A 27776-nucleotide genomic window follows, 5' to 3' on the forward strand; every position below is an offset into this window, starting at 1 on the left:
TCGTCACTCATTGGATTCTCAGAAGGATCTGTAAACCACCAAAAAAGGTTAAGAACCACAATCCTTAAAGGAGCCCTCCATCCCACCCAGCCCAGCTCCCAGAGCCCTTCCATTCGGTAGCATCCAAGCCTGAACCATCAGTGTGACCGGAATTTGTCCCACACGCTGAACCTCAGAGGCGCCCACAAGTTAAATGACAATGCCTACTCTCAGGCAGGTTTTAAAGCCTCTTCAACCAACTTCCACACCATCACCCCCGGCGTCCTTTCTCCTGCAGGGTGCCGACCCCTTAGCAAGGCAGAGAGCCCGCCAGCCTGGGCTCCCCTCTGTGCACCTGGGCTACCCCTCACCTTGCTGGCACTCTGCACCCACAGCACACACCCGCTTTGAGGGCATGATCTGGGCCACTTGCCGAGGGCCTGGTCATGGCTCTGGCCAGGGGTCATCCAGGAAGACCCTCAGAGACACTGAGATTCCTCCAGGTCTAGACTCGAGAGAGAAAGGACGAATGAGGCTTCTCTGCGCTGCCTGGGCCTTCCTGCTTCACCCCCTTGTCTCCACAGCCCGCTCCCGGCCTGAGGTCCTGCCCTTCCCCAGGCCAGTGACCACAGGACTCAGCCCATCGTCCAGCAGGACCTGTCCCTCCCTACCCCCACCCCCCGCCAAGCAGTCCCGTAGGGCGCCTCTGGTGGTAATGCGGGCCATCGCCCACAGGGCCCTCTCTACATAACCTTTTCCTTGGGCGAGCTAGGACCCTCCCTTGGCCATGAAACCAGCAGACGACCCAGTGTCTCTCCAATCACCCGGTTGGCTTCCGGCAGGATGACCGCAGAGGTGTCCTTAGGAGAGTCACAATTCCTCTGCTTGGCTTCCCAGAGCTCCCTGGTATGCAGCAGACTCCTGTGTCTTGGGACCTGTTGACGTTCTCATTGATTCAGTGGCCCTTATGGTCCTTCAGGGCTCTGTTTTAGAGCCTTTCATGACCACATTTTGCCAGTGAGCCAAAAACCCAGGCCAGGGGCCATCATGTTGGTAAATTTCCAGAGAAACTTGGGCTTCTTTGCCGTTCAGGTCTCATGAGCCTGGGGCATCTTGAACTCGTCATTCTAGAAGCCCTGATTTAATTTAACTGCGTTGTTTCATCATCCGTAATACGAAGACACCAGCACCAGGGAGGCACTCAGTAAAAACTGGCTGAACTGAAGTAGAGGACTTTGAACATCTGACTTGAGAGATGTTTCTGTTATAAGCATTCGATGAGCATTTATTGAGTGCCTGCTGTGTGCCAGGCACTGCACCAGGCTCCGGGGACCTGGAGAGGAATACAGGAGACGTCGTCTTCAGGACACAAGGTCTAAGGCACAAAATGGCAGCAGGCAGCTCCTTCTTCTCTCCCCAGGCGCCCTTGCTGATTACACGAGTTACTCGGGCTGACAGCCTCAATATTTATCTCACAGCCTGGTGCCAACGTAGCAATTACGGAAGAGCGCTCCTGGCCCTGGACTTCCCACTGGATAATTGGCAGCAAGTGGCTCTTCCGAGAGCCCGAGACGTGTGTGTGCTGACCACGTGCGTCGGCTAGGTTAGGCGGGCACACCTGAAAAGTCGTTAAAACCTGCTGTCCCCCTCTCTTGTGTGGGCACTGCCCCTTCCGGTGAGAGGTGAAGGTGTTAATTACCCATTATGACCACTAAAGGCGTGCAGAGCCTTCTCACCGATTTCGCCCAGACCCAGCGATGGAGGCGCCTCCCCCAGCCTTGCGGCTGCAGCTGCACCACTCACCTCATCCCCTTCCCTTTCTTTGTGCTGCAGCTGGAGCTTTTCAGAAGTCAGGTCATCAAGGCCACCTACGGACGCGCGAAGCTGTTCCAGGACAAACCCGTCTCCGACCAGCAGGTTCGTCTCTCTTCCCCGCTTTCTCCTTCAGGGACCCGGCACTCCAGACACTGGGAGCATATGTTTCTGTTTTTTGTTGGTGGCACATATTTTTCACACTGTTGCTACACCATAAAGATTTGTTTTGATTTTCTGGGATTTCCTGGCTTTTAAAGTAAAACCCAGTTAAACTCCCTTGCAGTGTTTCTGTGAAAATCAAATTAAACCACCCAGGACTGTGTCTGGTCGCCAGACCCGCACAGTTAACCTCCGTCAGCCCCGCGAGGAAAGGGGCGGCCTCAGCATAGATGGTGCATTCTCGCTCGCTCGTTCTTCTGAAGAGGCAGATGGCAGTGAGGATGGGCCTCTGGCTGTAACGATTGCCTTATTATTCTTCCGTTTATCCTCTCCAACCCTGGGTGTCAGCGCGCGGGTCAAAAAATCACAGCACGGGCTTCTCTTGGAGAACCTGCTTTTTAGGGGCCCACAGCATCAGGCTCAGCGTGATGAATCACTCCCAGAATGCAGAAGAACCTAGAACACACTCGTGGCCACATGACAGGCCTTTGGCTCTTAAAAACCATCTCTGATCCTGGGAAACATGCCCTGGTGTCAGAGCCGACATCCGCCCTCCAGAGCCATCACCAAAACACGCCAGGACCTCCCTCCTCTGAGCTTAAGCTGAAGCCCCGCAGGTCCCCTCCCCCCAGAGCCACCCTGCATTTTAAATATTTTTTTTTCTTTTTCTCACCAGTTAATAGAGAAGATCACCAAGGTCACAGAGGACAACATCAACTTTCAGCAGAAAAAGTGGACCCTGCAGAAGGAGCCCCAGCTCAGCAGCTCCAAACAGGAGGAAGTCACAGAGAACATCAAGAAGCTGAAGACGTCCTTAGACAGTTGCCAGGTGCCCCCTTCTCCATTTCTCAAATGTCCCCTGTGTCTCATTTTTGTGCTCCTGGTTCAGGAAATTGTCCAGCTCTGCTTTAGTCCACCTTTTCTCTTGTTGGAGAAATCTGTTTGAGATCAGAAAACAAAGGACCTCCAGAAATGCCTCCCAGGTGAACTTGGTGTGGCCAAGGAGAAGCTGCCCGACACAACCCGAGTACTGCCTTCGGGAGGCCCCAGACCCCGGGGGGAAAACCAGCCCCGTGTTATTTCCAGAGAAACCAAAGAAACAATCTTCTCTTTATTTGCATTTTTCTTTTCTGTCCCAGCAGTGGAAGGCTGCTCTTACCCTTGTTGCCTTTGACTTTGGAGGAGACGGGACCACAGGGTCTGGCAGAGCACCCCCCCTTCATGGCCCCCACGCAGGGATCCAGCTTATCACATCAGGCAGCTGCTTCTGCTTTCTCTGGAAATACGCAGCTACTATTTGGGGAGTCTGTGCAAATGTTGGCTTGTCAGCACTCTTTCAAATCAGGAAACCGCACTTTCTGACCAGCTTGTGTGTTGATCTCAGCAGGAATTCTGTAGCCAAATTTGGTTCTCGTTTCAGCCAAATCGTCCTTGGCAATTTGACTTTGGAATTGCCTATACCTAAACACAGGGTCTCTTTGACCATCCAGAGTCCAAATTAAATAAAATCCAGAGTCCACATGAAATAAAAGCTGCCTCCTTCCTTCCGCCCCCCCCCCCAAAAAAAGGCAAGTAGAACTGGGCCGTCACAGGGCGGCCAACATACGGCGCTGCCTGCTTCACGGCCACGTCAGGAACACTGCTCTTGGCGGGTCACAACCGTCAGGTGCTATTTCTGGCGATGGTGCCCAGGCTCCTCACGACCTCATCTCTTTCCAGGCTTGCATGAAAATGTCTTGCTGTAGCAATGACCTGAAGAAGGAGGTCGACCTCCTGCAGCACCTGCAGGTGAGCCCACCTGTCTCAGGGCTCCAGAAGGTGGCGCTGGACATCTTGCACCTGTCACTGTCCTGGCTGGAGGAAACGGAGCAACTCCTCCACGAGGTGGGGATCCAGTTCTCCAGCTCCGACAAAGGTGACTGCAACTCTTTTCTCACATAGTTGCATGACTGAAATATTGCATTGAATCTGATCACGATGGGACATCTGTTGAGGGAGCCTTCTTAGGTATGTGGCCAAGTGTTCCCTTCTCCAGACTTCACTTTGCTTCACCACTTGAGAAGCAATGTTCCTGGAAAAAAGTACACAAGTGAGACGTGATTACTGGAGAAAAATGAGACGTGACAGAGGCAAAAGGAAAAATCAAAATTATGCTAAATCTTCTCTCTCAGAAGTAACCATATATGTACATATATATAGTAGAGACTTTTTTTAGAGCAGTTTTATGTTCATGGCAAAATTGAGAGGATGATACAGAGATTTCCCAGGTACCCCCTATCCCCACTCATACACAGCCTCCCCCATTATCAACATCAGCACCAGAGAGGTACAGTTGTTAGAACTGATGAACCTACATTGACGCATCATAACCACCCAAAGTCCATGGTTTACATTAGGGTTCACTCTTTTTTTTTTAATTTTAATTTTACTGGAGTGTAGTTGATTTACAATGCTGTGCAGGGTTCACTCTTGGTGTTGTACATTCTATGGGTTTGGGCTTGGACAAATGTGTGATGACATGTATCCACCATTATAATATCCTACAGAATCATTTCACTGCCCTGGCCTTTCTCGCCTTCTAAGATGGCCCACACTCTGTCTGTGGAGTGTGTGTCTCTCTAAATAAATCCACTTCTTACCCATCACTTTGTCTCTCGCTGGATTCTTTCTGCGATGAGACATCAAGAACCTGAGCTTCATTAAGTCCTGGAATCAGCAGGTCCACCAATAATGAGGCCAACCCCGGAGAGGACCCAGAGGCCCTGTAAATCACGATGCTCCGCCGGGAAGATGGTCCAGTCCTGAAGGTGCCTTTGATTCCAAATCTACTGCCATAAGCAGAAGCCAGGGAGCACGGTGGGTGATGCGGTTCAGATCAGGCCATCTCTGAGCAGATTGGTGTGATTCTGTGCACAAAGCCCTGGTATTAGGTCAACTCGGTTTATGAGTTTCACTTCTCAGATCACTCTATAACTACATAGTAACAGAAAGTACAGAGAATTCATTGAAAGCCACGGTGGAGTCCATAGAGGGGAAATGGGGTGGGTGAGGCTACAGATCAGGGACGTGGTAATAAAGCAAAATGATGATAGTCCGTAAACCAGAATATCTAGAAACTGATACTCTAGAAATTGAGGAAAGTAAAGCTACAAGTTTAACAAAATGAAAGAAGCAAAGGAGAAGCCAACTTCAGAGCCAGCCTATGCAATTCCTCCATGGCAGCACACGTTTGTGTGATTGAAGCCTGGCCCTGCTGTTCTTCAGTGCCTTCCTATTAGTGTCTTAAGTAATCAACATCTCCAGTAATCCCCTCTGCGGTGTTCAGGAATTCAACTCGTCATGGGGAAACTTGTGGTTTGAGGACTTATGTTTTTTAGAAAACTTCTTTTCTTTTCAAAACTGGACATTTTTATTCCAAATAAAAGAACCTTATCCAAAAAAAAAATAAAAGAATAGTTTCACTGCCCTGAAAATCCTGTGTGCTCCCTCCCGGCCCCCCCACAGCCCCTGGCAACCACAGATCTTTTTACCATCGCCATAGTTTTTGCCTTTTCCAGGATATCATATAGTTGGAATCATACAACTTTTCAGATTAGTCTCTTTTATTTAGTAATATGCATTTTCGTTTCCTCCAAGTCTTTTCATGGCCTGATAGCTCTTTTTTTTTTAAGTGCCAAATAATGTTCCATTGTCCATTCACCTACTGAAGGACATCCTGGTGGCTTCCAAGTTTCGGCAGTTATGAATAAAGCTGCCATAAACGTCCATGTGCAGGGTTTTGTGTGGACATGTTTTCAACTCCTTTGAGTGAATACCAAGGGCGCGGTTGCTGAATCGTGTGGTTAGAGTACATTTCGTTTTTTTTTTTAATTTATTTATTTTATTTTATTTTATTTATTCTTGGCTGCGTTGGGTCTTCATTGCTTTCTCTAGTTGCCGCGAGCGGGGGCTACTCTTCCTTGCAGTGCACGGGCTTCTCATTGCAGTGGCTTCTCTTGTTGCATTGCATGGGCTCTAGGCGTGCAGGCTTCAGTAGTTGTAGCACACGGGCTCAGTCGTTGTGGCTCAGGGGCCCAGCTGCTCCTTGGCATGTGGCAGCTTCCCGGACCAGGGCTTGAACCCGTGTCCCTTGCATTGGCAGGCGGATTCTTAACCATTGCGCCACCAGGGAAGCCCCTAGAGTACGTTTGGTTTTTAAGAAAACCACAAAACTCTTTTCCAAAGTGGCTGTTTTGCGTTCCCACCAACAATGGATGAGAGTTCCTGTGGCTTCACATCCTCGCTAGCATTTGGTATTGTCACTACTATCATATTTTGTGTGTAACTTCCAAGGCATTTTCCCGTGGAAAGAGCTGTGTGATTCTAGGCAAGTTACTTCCCCTCTCTGTGCCTGTTTCTTTACCTGTAAAATGGGGATAATAGGGAATACCCACCCCTTAGGCTTGTTGTGAGGATTAAAATGCATTGATGTATGTAAAGTACTTAGAATAGTACCTGGCATAAAATAGGCACTACCTATATACATTTATTGATTTTTTAACTTTACAAAAGAATAATGTCATATTATACCCAATTTCCTTTAGTTTCGTTCCTAACAGTACATCAGGAACACCCTTCCATGTCAATACACGCAGATCTACATCATCGCTGTCACTGATGGCAAGGAATCCCATTCCGTAGGATGTACCATAATTTATTTAGCCAGTCCTCTATCACGGGCATTTAAGTTGTTTCCAGTTTTTCACACTTAATAGATGATGCTGACATAAATATTACTCACACATACCTGTTCATCTTATCTTTATCGTCCTAGATGTGGAAGGATATGAACCACTGTCATTCAACAAAGACTTATCGCAGGCCTCCTAGATACCAGGCACAGTGCAGGGTGGAGATATAATGGGGTCAGAAACAGGTAGAATCCAGGTCATGGGGTATATGGATGTTGGCTGTAAAATTCCTCCCTCTTCACTGTACATTTGAAATCTTTCATAATAAAAGATTGGGGAGATAACAGGCACTATCCCTGCGCTTGTAGATCTTACAGTCTCAGGGAGGAATAGGGTGCGGCATTAACTGAAAAGTCACTCACATGTAAAACTTTAATCGTGACAGTTGCTTTGAAGGAGAAGTGCAGGGCTCTGACCCGGTCAGGGACGGCAGGGCACCTGCAGGATGCATAGGAGTTATTTGCCAAAGAGGGGAGGGGAGGGCATTCTGGGTGGAGGGAGCAGCGTGATGGGATCGCAGGAAGCATGGAGAACTCAAGGGGCTAAAAGAAGTGGAGGCGGAGGTCGGGGACTGGTGAAGGAGGTCCGCAGGGGCTGTATCATGGTGGGGCCAGGGGCTTGCAGGGCCCTGGTAAGAAGCTCTGCTTTAACCTGAGAGCAGAGAGAAGCCCGTGAAAGGTTTTAAGTAAGGAACTGATGGAACAGGTTTGCGTTTGGAGACAGTCATCTTGGCCACGAGTGGAAAACATACAGGAAGGTGGCCAGCACAGAACCCCGGGAGAGCAGTTAGGAGGCTGTCACAAGACACGATGGTGGCCCTCACTGTGGCAATGGAGGGGACGGAGCAAGAGAGAAGATTCCAGGGGCATTTAAGAGGTGAATCAACAGGCCTCAGTGACGGAGTTAGATATGGCTAGAAGGGAAGTGACGGAGAGAAAGGGGCCTACAGATCTCCAGGTTTCTGGCTTGTGTTAAAAGTACAGATGTGGTTCCTTCACTAAAATCCAGAGTAAGGAATGCCGCAGGAGGACCAGGTTTGAGGGGGAAGATGAGTGTGAGGTGCCTGTAGACATCCAAAGTGGGGTGCCAAGGACGCAGCTGTCACCTGGATATCCAACTATATCAGTCATGTGGCCCCGGAACGCAGAAGAACAGGTGCCACATGGCGGGCGCTTAGTCAGATGGGATGGATGGACGGGTGGATGGATGGATGATGATTAAAGCCATACATGTGAACGGTATCACGAGGAAGAAAGTGTTGGATGAGACGGGAGAGCCCAGGGCCACACCTGGGAAACTCCAACATTTATTGTTGATCCTTCTTGCCAAATCGCCCTCCAGAGAGGCTGCACGCATTTGACATTCTTACAATAATGAATGAGAATAGAGGAGTGATTTTCAACTCCGGTGATTAAACAACCCCAGCCAGGATATCTCTAAGGCAATCTAGAAGGTGGTGTGAATTTCTTTTAAACGTTTTTAAAAAGAAAGGCAAAATCAAGATTAACTTTTCTGTAAGTGCCTGCCCCTCACAGATAGCATAGAGAAGAGGGGGGCTGGATTTCTCCCAGCAACCCAGCGCCTCCCCAACCCCAGTAGTACTGTTGTTGTAATCATGGCAGAGTCTGAGTGTGCATGAAACCAGCAGAGATGTGGCCCACAGTTCTAGCTGTTCTTCGAAATCAGAACTAAAACAAGGAAAGACCATTATCTCTATCCTAGTAATAGCGGGGCCAAACAATGTGTGCACTGTACCCTCCCCAGTCCCAGGAGTCACTGAAGCCTCTGTCTCTAAATCTAGTCATATGTTACCGTAAAGAAACATGGGTTGCCAAGTTAAGCCATCAGGCCAGCCAGACCAGAAAGCCTGAGAAAGACTCTTTTCAGGCAGCATTTCTCAGGCCCACCGTCTTTTTCTCCAGACTTCACAGAGTCAGGAGACTGAAGTAACATCAAACAGGTCTCTGCAGAATCCCTCCTGCACTGATACGCACTATGGATCCACAAGGATGGGATAAAGAATGCGATGTTCCCAAAATACGTTTCTCCTTTCTTGCTGCCCTTACCCCCAGCTAACAACTCTTGGAGAATGTTCTACAGAACACCTGTTGGGGAAACACAGACTGTGTTCTGTGATTACAACTACTTGGTTCTAAGAAGTCAAGAAGAAGGATGGAGGGCAATAGAGAAGTTAGTGAGTACGGCCCGTTCTTTATTCATTCATTAGGAGAGGAAGTTGATGGTAAAAGGCATTTTATCTTCCAGAACTAGCAATGTTATGGCAAAGCCCCAGAAGACTAAAAGAGTGGGATGAGCTAGAGTATTCCCTATATTCTCTGTATGAGGTCCTGCTGTACCTACTTCCTAGAGGCATCTACACAAGGATGGTGATGGTGATGGTATGATGATGATGATTGTGAGGATGGTGATGATGATGGTGGTGAGGATGATGGTGATGATGATTGTGATGGTCATGGTGGTGAGAATAATGATTAGATGGTGATGGTGACGAGGATGGTGATGGTGACAATGGTGGCCATCATTCATCATTGAGCACTTATATTCTAGATGGTGTTCTAAGTATTTTCCATACATAACCTCGGTTCATCATCACAACACCTCTATAAGGCAGGTAACATTATCCTCATTTTAGAAATGAAGAAACTGGCTCAAAAACTTTTTATGAGTTAGTCCACCATGATAAGTGATTCAAGGTACTTCCCATTACGGAGGCCAGCAGGGGATCCCCAGTCATTCATCACCATCCACAAACAGTCCTAAGAGCCTTCTGTGTTCACAGCTCCTAGGAGGAGGGTAGGAACCACGGTTTATTTAACTCCTCCTGGGTACTTGTCACTGTGTTAGTTGTTTTACATGTACTGTGTACTTTCATCTTCCAACAACCCAATGAGCCAGGTACTATTGTTGTCTTTATTTTGCAGGTAAGGAAACTGAGTATCAATAACATTAAGAAACTTGCTCCAAGTCACACAGCTGGTACATGGAAGGGTCAGGACTCAAACTGAGGTCGTTGTGATCCTAGCACTTGTGTTCTTTTCTGTGACCCCACAGGCCCTCCGAAGATCCAGAGAGGTACCAGGTACATGCCCAATTCCTAGAGGACAGCTTCTGTCATTAACTTGAACAGAGACAAACCTGAGAGTTTCATTCCCTGGAGTGAAGGGCGCCTGATGCACACCGCGGGCCTTGCCCCAGCAAAGCCCCATTTGCATTAGAGCGAATAATTCTGAGTTCAGGCTTTGGAGACCAGCTGCTAAGGTTTGACTCTCAAGTGTGCGCTTACTCATTGTGTGAGCAAGTCTCGACTTCTGTGTGCCTCTGTTTACTTGGTTTTAAAATGGGGTTAAGATCTCACCAGCTAGTTGTGAGGATTAAACGATGTGGTACCCAAATCATGGGGTCACACATAAGCCTTAGTAAACGGTAGCTGCCATCCGCATTAGCCTTGAATACTTGTTGATTTAATGTGAACTAAATGTGGATGGCAGGCAGATGGGTATGCGCACAGGCAGGGCAGCTCGATTTACTCACGCCGAGGTGCCTTTACCTGTGACCCCTGCTGCATCTCTATTTGACAGCTAGTCAGATTTTCTTAGCCGTGAGCACTCAGTTCTCTTCCCAGGCCTTCTTCCTCGGCTCTTGAAAATGGGCTGCATTTCAAAGCTGGGACTCCATCCAGGTCCCTCTGACCTCAAAGCCCCTGCTCTGAACCACCATACTACCTGCCTTTTAAAATATTGTCCTAAGGGATAAAACGCACCTAACGAGCTAGGTCTGTAAAATCCTAGAATAAATCCCTCAGGGAAATCCAGGTTGAGTAAGTATTGTTGGATCATGTCATGAGCAGCCCAGGAGATTGGAGTCACTACTAAAGATCTGATTGGTTAAGATATCACCTAACACCTGTCAGAATGGCCATCACCAAAAAGAACACAAATAACAAGTGTTGGCGAGGATATGGAGAAAAAGGAACCCTTTTACACTGTTGGTGGGAATGTAAATTGGTGTGGCCACTATGGAAAACAGTTTGAAGCTTTCTCAAAACACTAAAAATAGAACTACCGTATGATCCAGCAATTCCACTCCTGGGTATTTATTCCCCCAAAATGAAAAACACTAATTCAAAAAGATACATGCACCCCAATGTTCATAGCAGCATTATTTATGATAGCCAAGATATGAAAGCAACCTAAGTGCCCATCAACAGATGAGTGGATAAGGAAGATGCAGTAGGGAATTCCCTGGCGGTCCAGTGGATAGGAGTCGACACTTTCACTGCTATGGCCCAGGTTCAGTCCCTGGTTGGGGAACTAAGAACCCACAAGCTGCACAGCGTGGCCCCCCCAAAAAATAGATGTGATATAGACATATCTATATATATCTCTATGCAATGGAATACTACTCAGCCATAAAAAAGAATGAAATTTTGCCATTTGCAACAACATGGATGGACTTGGAGGGTACTATGCTTAGTGAAATAAGTCAGACAGAGAAAGACAAATACTGTATGATATCACTTTTATGTGGATTCTAAAAAATAACACTAGTGAATATAACAAAAAAGAAATAGACTCACAGATATAGAGAACAAACTAGTGGTTACCAGTGGGGAGCGGGAAAGGGGGAGGGACAAGTTAGAGGTAGGGAAATAAGAGGAACAAACTACTGTGCTCACTTCGGCAGCACATATACTAAAATTGGAACAATACAGAGAAGATTAACGTGGCCCCCGTGCAAGGATGACACGCAAATTCATGAAGCGTTCCATATTTTTGTGACCTGAATGGGAAGGAAATTCAAAAAAGAGGGGATATGTGTATACATACAGCTTATTCACTTTGCTGTACAGTAGAAACTAACACAACATCGTAAAGCAACTATACTCCAATTAAAAAAAAAAGGTACAAACTACCATGTATAAAATAAATAACCTACAACGATATATTTTACAGCACAGGGAATATAGCCAATATTTTATAATAACTATAAATGGAATATAACCTTTAAAAATTGTGAATCACTATGTTGTACACCTGAAACATATAATATTGTACATCGACTATATCTCAATTAAAAAATAAAAAAGCTGTGACCTAAAAAGAAAAGAAATCTGATTGGTGAAGGATTACTGTGTGGTCCCACTGGAAGATAGGAAACATCTAAGGAGGACCTTAAAAGTTAGCTCCCCTCTCCTCCTGCCTGGTTTCTCAGCTTCTTTTGATAAGGGAAAGAAAGGACTTTTTACATTTTTCTTTGCAAGCTCAGTTGATTGTGTCTATTTCTGCAAGACTTTGTTGCAAATAAAAGGCTTCCCTGCATACATAGAAAATCGCTCTTTCTCAGATATCCAAGATACGCAGTATTTTTATGTGAAAAAAAAAGAAAAGCAAGTTGTAATACAATATGCACAGTGTTCTCCCCCTTTTTTTTTTTTTTTTAAATGCCAATATCCGACCACAGGAGAAATCTGGAGAAAAAGACATAAAAGAGAGTATTATCCCAGCATGATGAGACTGCGTGAGCCTTGACTTTCAGTCGTTCAACAACTATTTATTGCAGGCCTACTGTGTGCCGGCCACTGAGAATACAGCAGGGGGACACTTTCCACTTTATGGGTTTCTGCCCTGTTTGGATTTGTGTAATAGGCATGTGTAACTTTTGTAACCAGAAATATAATCAAGAATTGCTTCTTCTCCCAAAGAAGAAAATCCCTCTTTCCTATAGCCCAAGTCAGCATCACCCATCTCTGCCATCTTGGGATCCTCCCAGCGCCCCTCTCCTCACGCACCCTTCACATCAGCCAGCCCAGCCCTTCACTCTCCAGCCTCTAGTCTCTCTGAAAAGAGAATGACAGACCTAGGTCTGAATTCTGCTCCTACTGCTTACCAGCTCCGTAGCTTAAACTTGCTGAGCGTCTGTGTCTCACCTATAAATGCAAACACATTTCCTTGCTGGGCTGTTTGTAATGATCAGAAAATATCACGTGTTAAACTCCTGGCATGGCGCCTGGCGCACAGCAAGTGCTTAATACTGAATAGCTATTATTATAATATTATTTTTCTCACTCTTCCAAGCTGGAAATTCTCAGCAAGTGGCATTGTCAGAGGTCAAGGGCCCAGGCTCGAGCCTGTTGAGCTCCCCTACTGTCTCCCTCCGCACCGATCTTTTCTCCTTTCCCTCTATCTTCCCTCACTACGTTCTCTTTCCACATGCAGCTCTTCCCTCCCTGAGTCTCCCCCTCTCTCTCCCTCCCAGACCACTTTGTGCACAAGCTCCTGAGTCACGACCTCCTTCTTCAGCGTATCCAGCCTCTCACTCCATCTTTCTCCTGTGTCATCAAACATGCGCTTCAAGCTGGTGCATCTTCCCTGGGACCACTGCTTCTTTAGCTCCTTTTCTACTGCTCGTACTCCTGTCCCACTAAGACCCTGAAGTGCGTTACACCCTGTGTGCTGGCCACCAACTTCCTACTTTGTCTCTGCCTCTTTGGCGACTGACGTGGCCCCCCTGCACGGGAGCCCCACCTTCCTCCCCCCGCCGTGTTCTCTCTGGCCTACCCAGCCCTCTCGGTTTGCTTTCTTGAAACCCTCTCATCTTTGATAATTACAGCTTGGGTGGGGGATGCTTCTGGCGGCCAGTAGGTAGAGGCCAGGGATGCCGCTGAACGTCCTACAGTGTCCAGGACGGCTCCCACCACAAGGACTGTCCAGCCCAACACGTCGAGAATGCTGCAGTTGAGAAATGCTGCTGGCTCCTTCGTCTCTAATACATCCTGGTTATTTTTCTGAAAAAAAACACCCTTGATTAAGCCAACTCGCTGCTCCATCAGAAGCTGAAATAGCAGTGACTCAGACCCTGGCGTCACACCACTGTGAGCCCAAGCCCTGGCTCAGCCATTTGCCAGCTGTGTGGCGTCCAGCAGCCACATGTCTCAGAGCCCGACGGCCTCACGTGTAAAAGGAGGCGATGGCGGGACAATACAGTGGGGTGATGCGCTGATTGCTTAGCAGAGGGCCGGGCACACAGGTCACACTCATGACATTTCAGTGATGTTTAAATCAAGTTTATACTCTTTAGGCTACTGTTGTAGGCTGGCCACAAATTGAACTCAGCTTTCCATCCCAACTCTTCCCTCTACTCCTCCCCTCCCCCATCATCTGCTCTACCCCAATTAAGCTCCACCCTCTTCCAGAACATGCACTGCATTTCCCCACCTCTCATCCTGCCTCCTGCCTTCACCCTCCCCCCCCCTATTTAGTTTCCTATGGCTGTTCTAACAAATTACCACAAACTTAGGGGCTTAACACAACTCACATTTATTCTTTCACAGTTCTGGAGGCCAAAGGTCCAAAATCAGTTTCGCTAAGGTAAAGGCAAGGGGCTGGTTCCTTCTGGAGGCTCTAGGAAAGAATCCGTTTGCTCGCCTTTTCCAGCCTCTGGAGCTTTTCTTCCCCGCTTTCCTGGGCTCATGGCAGAGAAGCATCTTCAACCTTCTGCTTCTGTCACATCACCGTCTCTGTCTGTCGTAGGCAGACTCCCTGTGTCTGCTTCTTGTAAGAACCCATGCGACTGTACTGGGTCCCCCCAGCTAATCCAGGATAAGCCCCCCATCTCAAGATCCTTAACTTCGTCACATCTGCAAAGGTCCTTCTGCCCTGTTAGGTAATGCTCCTCGGCTCTAAGGATTAGGACCCGGACATCTCTGGGGGGGAAGCATCATTCACCCAACCGCATCTTCCATTCTGAAACGCCATCCCCTCCAACTCTGCATACCCGCCAGTGCCCACGCCCAGTGGGTCCTCAGCCAAGCAATGATCACTCCAGGGGAATGATGGCGCCTCCTCTGGGACCCTCACGCTTCCGCACTCCTTCAGCCATCATTTCCACGCCACCTGGAGTCCCTGCCTGTTTCCTACCAGGCACTTAAGAGCTTGTCTCTCACGCTGAATGGCTTCATATCATCCCCCTGCTCAGCTCACCGTGCTGCACACAGCAGACACTTAGTCGGTAGGAGCTCTGCAGATGGTTCTTATTTTCCACCCACAAAAAGAAGCTTGGATTCGAGCCCAACCGAAGCTGATCAACAATTTTAAAAACACAAGGTGGGGCTTCCCTGGTGGCGCAGTGGTTGAGAATCTGCCTGCCGATGCAGGGGACACGGGTTCGAGCCCTGGTCTGGGAAGATCCCACATGCCGCGGAGCAACTGGGCCCGTGAGCCACAATTACTGAGCCTGCGCGTCTGGAGCCTGTGCCCCGCAACAAGAGAGGCCGCGATAGTGAGAGGCCCGCGCACCGCGATGAAGAGTGGCCCCTGCTTGCTGCAACTAGAGAAAGCCCTCGCACAGAAACGAAGACCCAACACAGCCATAAATAAATAAATAAATAAATTTTTTTAAAACACACACACACAAGGTGGATGGCAACTCACGTTTCCTCGATGGGAGGGCGGCGTTGCCCTCACCCACCTGTCGGCAAGCTCTCTGAAGACATTATTCAGAAAGCAAAGGAAGTGAATTGAATTGATACTTACCTTCTTCTTGCTTCTCTCTTTAAGGATTGTCTTTGTATCTGAAATGCCTTCTGGAGCATTATAAAAAAATTACAAGCCGGACCCAGGAACTTCAGGTAATCTTTGAACTTCAGAAGTTCATTTCAGCTCCTGCTTAGAATTCACCTAGCCCTGAGCATTTGAACTCTGTTTCTCCTCTGTTAGCTAGTCAGCACACATCCTCCAAAAGGTGAGATGACACCTCCATTTGCACACGAAATGCTTCAGACAGGGTGGCTGAGATCTCCCAGGAGGGCAAGGAGGCTTGTTTTCCTCTGTCAGAAACCAGAAAAATGTAAATGCCATCAGATCTTTAAAATTGTTTATTAAATGCAGTGGAAGAAGTACAGCTAGCCACAGTACAGGCAGCAGAATTACCAAAAGTTACATAATGTCAACATTTTAGAGGCAAAATTATCCTTAGGGATTGTATCTCTCTGGTAGCTATTGCTGTATTAATACTGTGTAATAAACAACCATAACACTTTTAGCAGTGGTCCACAGTTATTGTCTACTGATCACACATCTGGGGCCAGCCGCTAGGTGGGTCCGCTGGTCTTGGATGGGCTTGCTCACGTGTCTGGGTGTTGGCTGGACCTTGGTTGATACAGGCTGGCCTCAGCTGGAGCAGCTGTGCTCTGTTCCACGTGTCTCTGATGCTCCAGCAGGCTGGCCTGGGCACGTTCTCATGGCGCTAGCAGAGGAAGCAGAAATCGGGAAGAGGAAGCAGAAATCGGGAAGAGGAAGCAGAAATCGGGAAGAGAATGCAGGCCCAATCATGGAGTGCTTTTCAATCCTCTGCTTGTGTTATGTCTGCCAACATCCCATTGGCCAGAGCAAGTCACATGACTGAGTTCAGAGTCAGGGGGCAGGATATGGGTGGGCACTGCAAGTTACAGAGCCAAAGATATGAATAGAGGAAGGGTGAAATATTGGGACCACCATCACGATCAACCACAAAGACCATCTAGTCCAGGGGTCAGCAAACTTCTTCTGTAAAGGGCCAGATGGTAAATATTTTAGGCTTTGCAGGACATACAGCCTCTGCCACACTTATCTGACCAGCTGTTGTAGAGCAAAGGCAGCCATGGACATACGTAAATGAATGGGCGTGACGGGCATGCTCTGCTCCAATAAAATTTTATTTATAAAAATGGGCAGTGGTCCATATTTGGCCTGCAGACAGTAGTTTGCCAACCCCTGATCTAGTCCATTCTCCTTATTTTACAGAGATGGACAATGTCATTCAGAGGCTAGGTGACTGTTTCAATGTCACACAGCTACTTGGTGGAAGAATCAAGACAAAAGCTCAGGCCTTCTGGCCCTAGCTTACTGTTTTTACTCTTACACTCAGCAAATAATAACAAATAAGTCTAACTACCATTTACTGAGCACCTACTATGTGCTAAACACTGTGCTAAAAGCTTTCCATCATTATCTCATTCTTACAACTCTAAGAGGTAGATACTAGTATTAACCTCATTTTCTATACGAAGAAGTGTCTAGAAAGAACTAGAGCTGAGATTCTGTCTAGATCTAGAGTCTGAGCTCTTAACCATGATGCTCTACTACTTCCCTACTAGCTACTAAGCTAAGCATCATTTTTCTGTGTTTTGAAGAAAGTTTCGTGAACCTTTGTCCCGCCCCCAAAGGTAGTGGAAATTACCCCTGCGTTAGTCCTGTCCCCCATCAGCTGCAGTTTCCCTTCCCCTCATTTCAGATCAAGATCAACAGTTCTCAGGAAACTCAGCAGTATCTGCTGCAAGAAAAGTTACGGCAGCATCTGGCAGAGAAGGAGAAGCTGACCGAGGAAAGGCTACAGCAAGAGGAGAAGCTGAAAGCCAGAGTCAAGCGGCTAATGGAAGAGAAATCGGTAAGGTGGTCCCCGTCCTTCTCTTTACTACTGGAGACTGATGAAATGGGCTTTCCTATGAGAAACAGAGGGCGCGTACTTAGATGGAGATATCTCAGCAACTCCTTGTTGGGAACTAAATTAATTGAAGAGGGTGAATGAGGTAGGAGGAATTAACATGAAGCTTGAGTCCTAAAACTCAGAGATCAAATTGAAGATCAACTTAAAGAGGCAAGGTTATTGAAATGTCTAGAAATGGTACTTTGTTTATATACTGCAGCTGATTTTATTGATACAAATCCCAGCCGTTACTGCAGGCCCTGGTTTGTGTCTAAGTGTGTGCAAGACCAACCAATAGTATTTCAGTCTTCTGCTTTCTCTTCCTACATATCAGGGGAAACACATGGGCAAAACTGCTACGTACTTTTCCAGAAACCAGCCAATTAGCGGACACTTTACAGCAGCGCCTCTCAACTCAAAGGTGTCCACAGATCACATGGGGATGTTGTTAAAATGCAGATTCTGCCTCAGCAGGTCTGGAGTGGGGCTGGGATTCTGCATTTCTGACCAGCTCCCAGCGGGTACTGATGGCACAGCTCTGCAGACAACATTTTCAGCCACAAAGTCTCAAAGGAAGGTTTTCCCCAAGTTGGCCGATAAGAACCACCTGGACGCTGGTGAAAAATACAGGTTCTTGGGCCCCACCCCAGACCCACTGAATCAGAATCTCAGGAGAAAGCTGGGAAACTGCAGATAATGGGCTGATTCTCATCCTTGTCCTTGAGTTGGCCCTTTCTGATATTCAGGGACCCGCCATGAATTTAACTACCTCGGTCGCCATCATCCTAGATCAGTGGCTCATGACTTTGGCTGCACTTTTGTCACCTAAGAGATTAAAAAATACTAATGCCCTGTACCCCTCCCCCCACCCCACCCCCAGGTTCTAAACTAACTGGGGTGAGGGTGTGGCTCAGGCACTGGGATTGGTAAGCTCTCCCTGGTGGTTCCAATGTGCCGCCACGGTGGAGAGCCACTGCGTGCTGCCCCTCGTCCACCCACCTCAGGACAGCAGCACCAGATCCGCTGGACCCCAACTCTCCCCCAGCACCTCCCTTCTTCCCCTGAGAAGGACTGGACCTGCCGTTTCCTCCACCTTCACCAGGGGAAGCTTGGTGACTTCCTGCTTGGACCGTCCTTCTCTGTCACACACCCTCACTCTCCAGAACTGTCCAAGAGCCAAAGACCTCTGCCTGTTTCCTTTCATCCTCTAGCTCGTGCCCCACTACCTCTTCTCCTGTTTGCCTCTTTCTCTGCCTTTCTGCCTTTTGTGAAATAAAAGATTAAAAAGGAAGAACCACCTGACCAAAATCACCTGTGAGCCACATAAAGGTACTATTAACAACAGCCTTAAATCAAGGCAGCTCCCTCCAGAAGGGCAATTAGACATAGAAAAAGCCAGTGCATTTCCACAGAGAGGGAAATAAAACCAGAAAGAACGTAGGAATCTTCAAAATCTTCACCAGACTCTCCACCTGTTTCCTCCCTCCTCTCTGATTAACTTCTCCCTTGCCAAATGTCTTATTTTAGTTTTAACTTTGGTTTGACTTGTTCCCACTGTGGATGTACGGTATTGCAGCCCCAGCATGTTCAACATCACCTTGGGCACCGGCCTGGGCCTCCCAGACGCCCATTTGTAACATTGATTCCAACAGATACAGGGTTTCAAGGGCTGACATCAATCCCCCTTTAATCACAACAAACCTCAGAGCTCACACCAGCCCATCCAGAGGGGGACGCAATGCCAGGGACCCACCAAGACAGAGTGCCGCTGTTCATGTCCACTGTTGTCCCGTCTAGGGTCATCCTTCCCCAGACACGCACATTGATCAGCTTGACCCCAGGGACTCATCTGAAAGTACTGTTCCAGACTCGAGTGCCAGGTGCCCCGATTTTAAATGAACCTCCCTCATACCACATGACACCATCACCCCCACCCTTTCTAAAAATACGTTTGTCAGAATTCATTAATTAAACTCGTCACGAGTCCTAGCTTGTCTGAGGACTCTGTTTCAATGGTAAGAAATTCTAGGTTCCCTTACGGAGCTAACGTTCTTTTTTTTATTATGATCTGTTAGCAGCCGTCCTCTGATTTGTGCACACACTAATGGTTTAAATCAGGGATCAGCAAACATTTTCCATGAAGAGCCAGATAGTATCTATTTTCAGTTTTGCGGGTCGTATGGTCTCTGTTGTGGCTTCTCAGCTCTGTTGTTGCAGTGCAGAGGCAGTCATAGGCAACCCACTATGAGCATGGAGGGATGCCAATAAAACTTTATTTACAAAAAAGCAGGCAGCGGGCCAGATTTGGCCCAGATGCCATAGCTTGCCAACTCCTGGCTCTAGGGTCAAAGGGACCAGGGTTCAAACTCCTGTTGATGTGATTTCCTAGTAAACTGAACAGATTCCTTAATCTCTCTAAGCCTGTTTCCTCCTTTGCAAAGTCGAAATGACAGAAGAAATGATTGATCTTTACTCGTGAATAGTTATCATGTGACAAGTATTTCATGTTCATCATCTCATCTGCTCCTCACATCAACCCAATGCAGGAAGCGCTATTACTGTCCCCATTGTACAGATAGGGAAACTGAGGCTTCTAAAGCTTCTCACTTGCCCAAGACTATATATCTAGGAAGGATCAACAGGAGGCTCTAATTTGGGCCTGCCGACTCCAGACCCCGTACTCTTAGCCCCTAGGCATACTGCCCACAGTTTTCTGTGGGGTTGTTGTGAGAAGTGAAAGAGTTAATCCGTGCAGTGTCTGGCACAGAGTCCAGATTCCTACTATGGTAACCATGTCTATTAAACAACAGTCATGACTTTCAGGCTTTGGAGGAAACCATTTCTCGGGAGAAAAGCAGAGCGAAGGAAGCATTAGAAGAAGAACAGAGCAAAGTCCAAGAGCTGGAGAATCGCTTAACCCGCCAGAAGGAGGTACGCAGCTCGGGGAGATAGTTGGCTCCAGCCCAAATCCGGCTTGAGGGCCAAATGGAAGAAGTTTAGAACCATAGATGATGGGGAGAAGCGCGTGGCGGAGTTTCCTAGAGTGATTTGTCCTTGGGAGGGCTCAGCTAGTCTGGGAAGAAGCAAGGGGCACTCTAGGAGAGAACCCTAGAGCTGTAGTCTTCACAATTAGTTGGAAAAATTGTAAACAGCGTAAAATACAGCCTTAGATAGGGGACAAGGTGGGATTGGTGACATGAGCATTTTCTGCGCAGAGACTGTATCCCAAATCACAAAAATGGAGGAATTACAGAATTGTGGGACTTCAGGGCTGCGTGTATCCTCCAACAACATCCTAAAATCATCCAGCCTTCAGCTCCACCACCAAGGAATTTTCTGCAGCCCAGGGCAGCCCGTCCCAGTGTTGATGCCTTGGGCTGGCAGAACATTCTTCCTTCCTTCCTAGGTTGAACTGACTCAGACTTTCTCCCAGAAGGGTTTCAGTCCTCCACCCGCCCCCCGGGCTCCTGCAAGACCCGTCTATTGAATACTTTCTCTTCCACAGAATAACCTTTTATAGATGCTTGAAAACAGAGGCACCTGCTCCTCTCCAGACCCAAATGCCATTCACAGTCCTGGAGCATGGCCTTGTTCCGCTCCTCTGAGCTGCTCTGTGCTCCAGAAGTCAGCTCACTGGCTGAAAAGGGCCTGCAGACATGTTATGTTTGGTCCTAGAGTGTTTTATCTTGAATTCATAAAATATACTGAAAAATCCAGATTTCCATCCTCTCCTTGAAAAGTTGGGAAATCTGGCCCTCCTTTCCACTTGGCAAAAACGGGCCGGAGTGGAACCAAGTAGCAGAAGTTTGCCACAGTCCTCGCCATTCCCTATTGCATTACACACAACCCACTTCACTTTGGGTAACTGTCGAGCCGCTGTAGGCATCTGAGTTTGCAACCCATCATCTATTTACTTCCTAAAGTCTTTGTAGCCAAAACTGGACACAGTTCTCCAGCATTTAGTGGCCTAGAGCAGGACTCTTCTCTCCCGCGTTGAAGATGTTGTACTTCTATTGATGTGTCCAAAATGGCTTTTGGAAAAGCCCTATTACAGTGTTCACTCATACTTACCTCGTGGTCACCCTCAGATCCCTGACTCTTTTTTACAAAATGTTTTCATTAGCACTTCAGTCCTGGGGCAGCACAGAGGAGTGAGGAGTGCAGGCTTTGCAGCCTGGCTGGGCTACTTACGGCTCAATACCTACCTTCTTTAAAGGATGGCTGTGAAGATTAGAGATAATGTACACTAAAGTGTTTGACCCAGAATCATCACTCAAAGAATGGTAGCTATTAATACTATCAATCACTGTACTTCCGCTTCTGTTTAGGCACTTGCCTCCTACCAATCCCCCACCGCATCCCTACTCCTCAGAGTGAAACCCTGGCCCACCCACCAGTGAGGGAGAAATAAGGAGCCTGGTGGGCAGAGCCCATGCCATTTGATCCGATCCAGAGAGGGAAAGTGTTTATGCGTTGGGTCTCGCTCGGGTCTCCGGCGCAGCTGTGCTCTACAGGCCTGTGTAAACAGTGTCAGTACCTGGTCCTGAGTTATTTCTCCAGGGGTGGCGAGGAGGAGGAGGGTGCCATGAGGGTTCACAGCGGCCAACAAAGATGGGGAAGCCCCTCGATTTTAGAGATCTCGAGGTCACGGGGCACTTCAGGAGGGAGATTTAAGGAAAGCCTGGTGGTGGACAGCCCCGTGGCAGGCAGGAGCTGTGGCCGGGTCACCCAGGCCCAGGAGAGCGCCAGCCCACTTCTCCCGGCAGGACCTCTCCGTGGCTTCTTGTCAGGGAACCTGAGAGTAAAATCCCAGACACAGACTTTGATCAACTTCAAACAGTCATTTGATTTTTCTTTCTATTAGACCTTCCTCCACACTGTCAAACGAATCTTTTTTTTTTTTTTTTTAATTTATTTTATTTTTGGCTGCATTGGGTCTTCGTTGTTCCACACCGGCTTTTCTCTCTAGTTGCGGCGAGCGGGGGCTACTCTCTGTTGCGGTGCACGGGCTTCTCATTGCGGTGGCTTCTCTTGTTGCAGAGCACTGGCTCTAGGCACGTGGGCTTCAGTAGTTGCAGTACACGGGCTCAGTAGCTGTGGCTCGCGGGCTCTAGAGCACAGACTCAGTAGTTGCGGCGCATGAGCTTAGTTGCTCCGTGGCATGTGGGATCTTCCCAGACCAGGGGTCGAACCCGTGTCCCCTGCATTGGCAGGCGGATTCTTAACCACTGCGCCACCAAGGAAGCCCCTGTCAGATGAATCTTTAAGGACGACAGAATCACTAGGTCATAATGCGGGTTCGGAGGTAACGTTAAAGGTTAATTCCCATGACCTGCCCAGGAGCGTGGGAGCAAAGTGGCTGAGGGGGACGGGACCTGGGCGTGAGTCGTACGAGGACAGCCTTCCCTGTAGTGCGTAGCGCCCGTCTCGGCTGCAGAGGAGCTGCCGGGAGCAAAGTCCCGCGTGTAGACGTGAGATCAGGCGCACTGGAGCAGGAAAATGTCTTAACCCGAAACCCTCCTCAGAAGTTCGGCTGCCTCACGTCTCATGGGAGACGCCAGGCTCCCGTGATGTTACTGCTCTTCTGCTTCGTTGAGGGCTGGTATTGGAACAGCTGAGTGCTGGCGTTTTTTAAACTGCTTTTCACTGCAAAATATATAAAAATGTGTAGTACTTCCTCCATATTATGGATTAGATATTTTTGCAGGCTAATCTCGGACCCTAACCACCAGCTATAATGGAAACCGTGTTCCAAATTCCAGACATCTGCCAAGCTGGTGTTTAAAACACAACCCATTTGAGAGTTGAGGTGCCCTTTCTTTCTTTTTTTTTTTTTTTTTTTTTAACATAATGATGATGAATATGAGGTGCCCCTTCTTTCTTGCAGTGACTAGAAACAGGGGCCTTACCGGCAACTTCTAGCCTTCTGCAATTTGCATAAACCATTTAACTGAACGGCTTATCAGCAAGCTGCTTCCCAGATGAAATTCCCTGACTGCGGGCACTAAATACCAATCACAGCCCACATCCTCTCAGAGCTTCCCCTGTGAGCTTTGCCCCCACCCCTCCTAGAGACTGTTACGTATGGCTCATTAATTCAATACACTGCCCTCCTCCAGAAACCTGATTGTCTTTCAGAGATTTATTTCAACAATGGGAAATTCCATTATTAATGAGATTCTTCTTCTTCTTATCACAGAGGCTGCCTGGCACAGTGATAAGAGCTCAGACTCTGAAATAAGACAGGCTTGGTCTCCTCTGCTCGCTTGCTCCCTGCCAGGGCCTCCACCCACAGGCAACGTGAGGGGTTCAATCCTGGCCTCACCACTAACAAACTTCATGGTCCCCGCACCCTCACCAACTTTCCATTCTTTAGTTTCCTCATCTGTTAAATGCAGACACTAACTTCTCTGATGAGGTTGCCGTTAGAGTGACGTGGGTGAGAAGCGCTGGCCTTGGGCCCTGGCACGGAAGCTTTGGGCCCTGGCACGGAAGACCAACCCCCAACGTTTGAGCTACTGTCATTATAATTAGTATCATCGTTATTAGCAATTTTCCCCTAAATGTGCAGGCAACCAAAAAGGCTGGTCATTGATTTTCAGATTTTGGAGAGCAGCATTGCCCATGAGAAAAGAAAAGCGAAGGAAGCCTTAGAGACAGAAAAGAGAAAAGTGCGAGATCTGGAGAACCACTTAACCCAGCAGAAGGAGGTATGAGGAGCAGAGAGAGAGAAATTGGGCGGTGGCAGCCAAAAGCCCTTTGGAAGGAGCTCCAGAACCAGATGTGAGGCTGTGTTTCGGTGCCCTGATGTAGAGCAGGTGGTAAAGCGGGCAGGTGGGGAGCAGTGCCTCCATTCAGAGTGACCGATATCACATCATAGGACTCACCAGCTGTATGACCCTAGGGCAGATCACCTAACCTCCTGTGCGTCAGTTTCCTCATCTGTAACATGGGGAGGGATACAGCCCCTGCCTCGCGGGATTAAATGAGTTAGTGTACATTAAGTACTTAGAACCTCACTCGCACACGGAGGGCCGTCTCCAAAAGCACTGCTGGCCAACTACCTAGGGAAGGGAGATGCACTCCAGGGGAGACCCCCTGGGTTGGAGTCTGGGTCAGTCCCTCAGCCAGCATCCTCCTCCTCGTCGTCGAAAGGTATTTATGATGCACCCAGCGTGGGCACAGTAGGAAAACACCCTCCTGGCTCCAGCCTCCTAGTTTCATAGACTCCAAAGTAGACCCTCCCTGGGCCGATGGACAGACAGAGACCCAAACATTGCAGAGTAAGATGGAGTAGACGGTACACACCCAGCTCACACGGTGGTCACATCAAATAAGCGCCAGGGGTCAGTGCCTTCTGGAACAGATGAGAAGTACACCCTCAAGGGCAGGGGGATGTGGGAGGGGGAAGGGGCGTCCAAGTGCCAGGCCCAGGCCAAGCCAGTGACATCCACTGCCACCAGCCTGGGGACTGGGCTTACCAGCCTCACCTGCCTGGAGCTGCCATGAAAGGCAGGCCCCAAGGCTTAGAGGAGGGATGAACGCCCGAGTCATGCCCTGAAAGTCAAAGAAGGGCTCTCCGGAGCCAGGAGGACAGGTGGCCGTGCCCTCAGTGACCTGTGATGGCATCTCCAGGAGCCGGACTCTAGGGACAGAGGGGGCACACACACAGACATGTGCCGGCCCTCGTGGAACTTCCAAAAACAAAGCTGGTGACTCAATGAATTGTTTAATTCAGTTTTATTCATCCATCTGCAAATATTTACTGAGTACCTACCACGTGCCAGACCTTATTGGGTGTCAGGGATACTGCAGAGCATTAGACGGACCACGGCCATGCCCCCCACTCTAGGGCGGAGGACAGACAACCATGTAAACAAACACAGGTGACTCCAGAGCCACAGGCTGTGGGGTAGACAAAACCAGGGTGGGTTAGAGAGCCCGTGGGCCCGCCGGCGGGGAGGGCCTCTCCAAGGAGGTGACCTTGAGTAAGAACTGGAGGGCAGAGGGAACACCGCGGGAACATCTGTGGGAAGAGAATGCCACTAGGTCAGGGGTCCCAAGTGCAAAGGAGGGGGACCTGAGTTAGCCAGAGGGACGGAGGCAGGACGGGAAGAATGAAATCAAGCTGGAACAAGATGGAAGCCAAATGAGGGGTCAGAGGAAGAAAGCCGGAGGGAGACACAGAGGAGGCGAAGCGAGGCATAGCAGCAGAGCTGGGTAGGCTAAAAGTGTCGATTCTGGTCCCAATTCCAGCTCTGCCCTAACATGCTGTGTGACTCTGGGCAAGCCCCTTGCCCTCTCTGTGCCCTCATCTCTAATGTGGGTGTAGTGACAGAGGTTTGTTTCGAGGAGTCTGTGCATTCATTGTGAAGCACCTCCCCAGGTGAGGTCAGAGTCCCAGTCGGGTGGGGAGGATGGAGTGCATGGCGGGATATGGGGGCTGGACAGTCAAGCAAAGACCTTGGGAGTGAGACTGTGCCAGCCCCTAAAGGGAAGTGAGGTCAGAGTCCACACAGGGCGAGGGAGCTCCGACACAGAGCGAGCCTTGTTAAGGGGTAGAACCCAAACTGTGGTCACAGCTGTCCCCAGATCATCCCTTATACAGGTGGGCCAGGGGTGGGGTTTTAGAGTGTGGGCTCCTGCTGAGCAGGGTGGCAGACTCTGTGCCAGTCTACGTTTGAATACACAAGCGTGTCTCCTGCCTCCAGGTAGGGTGGGGTTTGAATCAGGAGGACAGCTCAGGCAAGGTCCAGCAGGATGGCTAGGGCAGGGCACTGGCATCTGATCTGGCACCACCACTTCCTGACAGTGTGACCTTGATGCACGTTACTCATCCTCTCATCACCTCACTTACAGCCTCCGTGTCCTTACCTGCTAAATGGGGGGCAGATGCCACCTGGGGGCTCGCGTTCAGCGCACGGTGCAGGCGCTCGTGTTGCAGAATTTAGAGAGTGGGCAATATCATCATCATCATCATTTTCATTTGTAATTTGCCAAGCGGCGCAGAATAAGAGAAGGGAGGGAGCCCTCCCACGGGGCATGTGGCCTCTTACATCAGGCAGGACGCAGACTGGCAGGGTGGGGTCTGGACAGTCTTAGGCAGACTTGGCAGTGGGAAAATGCCAAGCCCATGCAGGGAAGAGAGTCAGAGCCCAGGTGGGGCGGGGAGGCCCGTGTGCAGAGCAGGGCAGGGGGGATGGAGGCCCAGGACGCAATGCTAGAACAGCAAGGCTGTCGGGAAGATCGTCTTTTCTCCAGGGCCACCCACCCGCAAAGTATAGCAATGTCAGTAGTTTTTCTTTTTACCCAATAATGCACGTTCACTAAAGAAAATTTAGAAGATACACACCAGTGAAAAGAAGAAAATATAAATTACCATAATCTCAACTCCCCCCAAATAGCCATTATTTATATTTTGGTACATAGCTTTCCAGTCTTTTGTTTATGCATATATAAATTATTTATTTCATTAAAATGTTATTCTTGTGAACTTTATATTTGTACGGGAGGCATAACTACAAGAGTTTCAACAACTGCAAATAGAGTTTCTCGACCCTACTCTGGCTGTTTCCCTCCTGGGGCTTGTGTAGGTGAGGCTGGGCTCCAATCCCCTCCCCATCACCGTGTCTGTGGGGTACATGTTCTCAGTCCCAAACTGTCCTGGGCCTCAATTTCTGGATGCCAGCCTTTGTAGGCTGGAGAGAGACCGCCAGTGTCCTTTGAAGCCACAGGCGTCAGGCCTGCTGGCACAGGAGGTGTCTCCCCCCAACCCCTCCCGCCCCCCCACCCCTGCGCTTTGCCTCTCCTGCCCCACCTCCCAAGAGGCCAGGTACTTCCCAACAAGGGACCACACTGGTGCCATCACCTGTCCGTTTAGTAGCTTAGTTCGCGGCTCAGCGCCAAATGCCTTGACCTGAACACTCACCAGCCTGTCACTTCCTGAACACCAGCCCAGAAATCCTGAAAGATGAATAACTCTCTCTTTTAAGGACACAGCTAACCAAGACGTGACTTGCGGGTTCTCACCGTGCTGGGCACGCCACCCTCCTCACCTCTCTCTCCAGCGAGCATCCTGTCCCTTGAGCTCTCGCTCCCAAACCCTGACTCACTGGTGTCAACGATGACTCATCCTGGCTTCCCCTTGCCGTGTCACTTCCCTTCCTTTCTCGTGCACACACCCTCAAGCCGCTTGTTGTTGACTTCCAGATTTCAGAGAACAGCATCGCCTACGAGAAACACAAAGCGAAGGAGGCCATAGAGAAGGAAAAGAAAAAGGTGCAAGATCTGGAGAACCGCATAACCAAGCAGAAGGAGGTATGAGTCTCAAAGAGGAAGAGACACGGAGTAGCCGGCATGGCTGAGCACCAGGCTCTGGGGGCAGGCGGTCTGGGCTCAGATCCTACCTCTGCCACCCCCTGGCTGTGGGACATTAGGCAGGAGTTGCCACCTCTGTGCCTTGGTGTCCCCACTTATGAAATACAGATGATCCAATAGATCAGCCTCATGGAGCTGTGAGGCTTGATTGCTAACATACACAGGGACAAGCACCTGGCACTCAGTGAATGCTGCATGTTTTATTATTGTTGTTGTTGTTGTTGTTATTATTAT

General features: G+C 48.8%; 1 protein-coding gene and 1 non-coding gene across 7 annotated transcripts in view; both read left to right on the plus strand.

Moving 5' to 3' along the window:
• Positions 1-27776, plus strand: part of FHAD1 (forkhead associated phosphopeptide binding domain 1) — a 150152-nt gene that overhangs the window by 88851 nt on the left and 33525 nt on the right. For 4 of the 6 annotated variants that reach the window (XR_011073460.1, XM_068538936.1, XM_068538940.1 and 1 more), the window contains 7 exons: positions 1813-1896; positions 2630-2782; positions 3673-3868; positions 15260-15330; positions 16974-17126; positions 19989-20096; positions 27375-27482. Coding sequence is in view for 5 of the 6 variants with exons in the window: in XM_068538936.1 (XP_068395037.1) it covers positions 1813-1896; positions 2630-2782; positions 3673-3868; positions 15260-15330; positions 16974-17126; positions 19989-20096; positions 27375-27482 (873 nt within the window). In the remaining variant the exon portion in view is untranslated. The remainder of the gene's footprint in view (positions 1-1812; positions 1897-2629; positions 2783-3672; positions 3869-15259; positions 15331-16973; positions 17127-19988; positions 20097-27374; positions 27483-27776) is intronic. The other 2 variants (XM_068538938.1, XM_068538937.1) reach the window with 2 other exon arrangements.
• LOC137763111 (U6 spliceosomal RNA) lies at positions 11372-11478 on the plus strand. The gene has a single exon (XR_011073677.1). It is a non-coding gene; the product is annotated as a U6 spliceosomal RNA (small nuclear RNA).

The sequence above is a fragment of the Eschrichtius robustus genome, chromosome 3 (genome assembly GCF_028021215.1).
Source record: "Eschrichtius robustus isolate mEscRob2 chromosome 3, mEscRob2.pri, whole genome shotgun sequence".
In the NCBI taxonomy this organism is placed as follows: Eukaryota; Metazoa; Chordata; class Mammalia; order Artiodactyla; family Eschrichtiidae; genus Eschrichtius; species Eschrichtius robustus.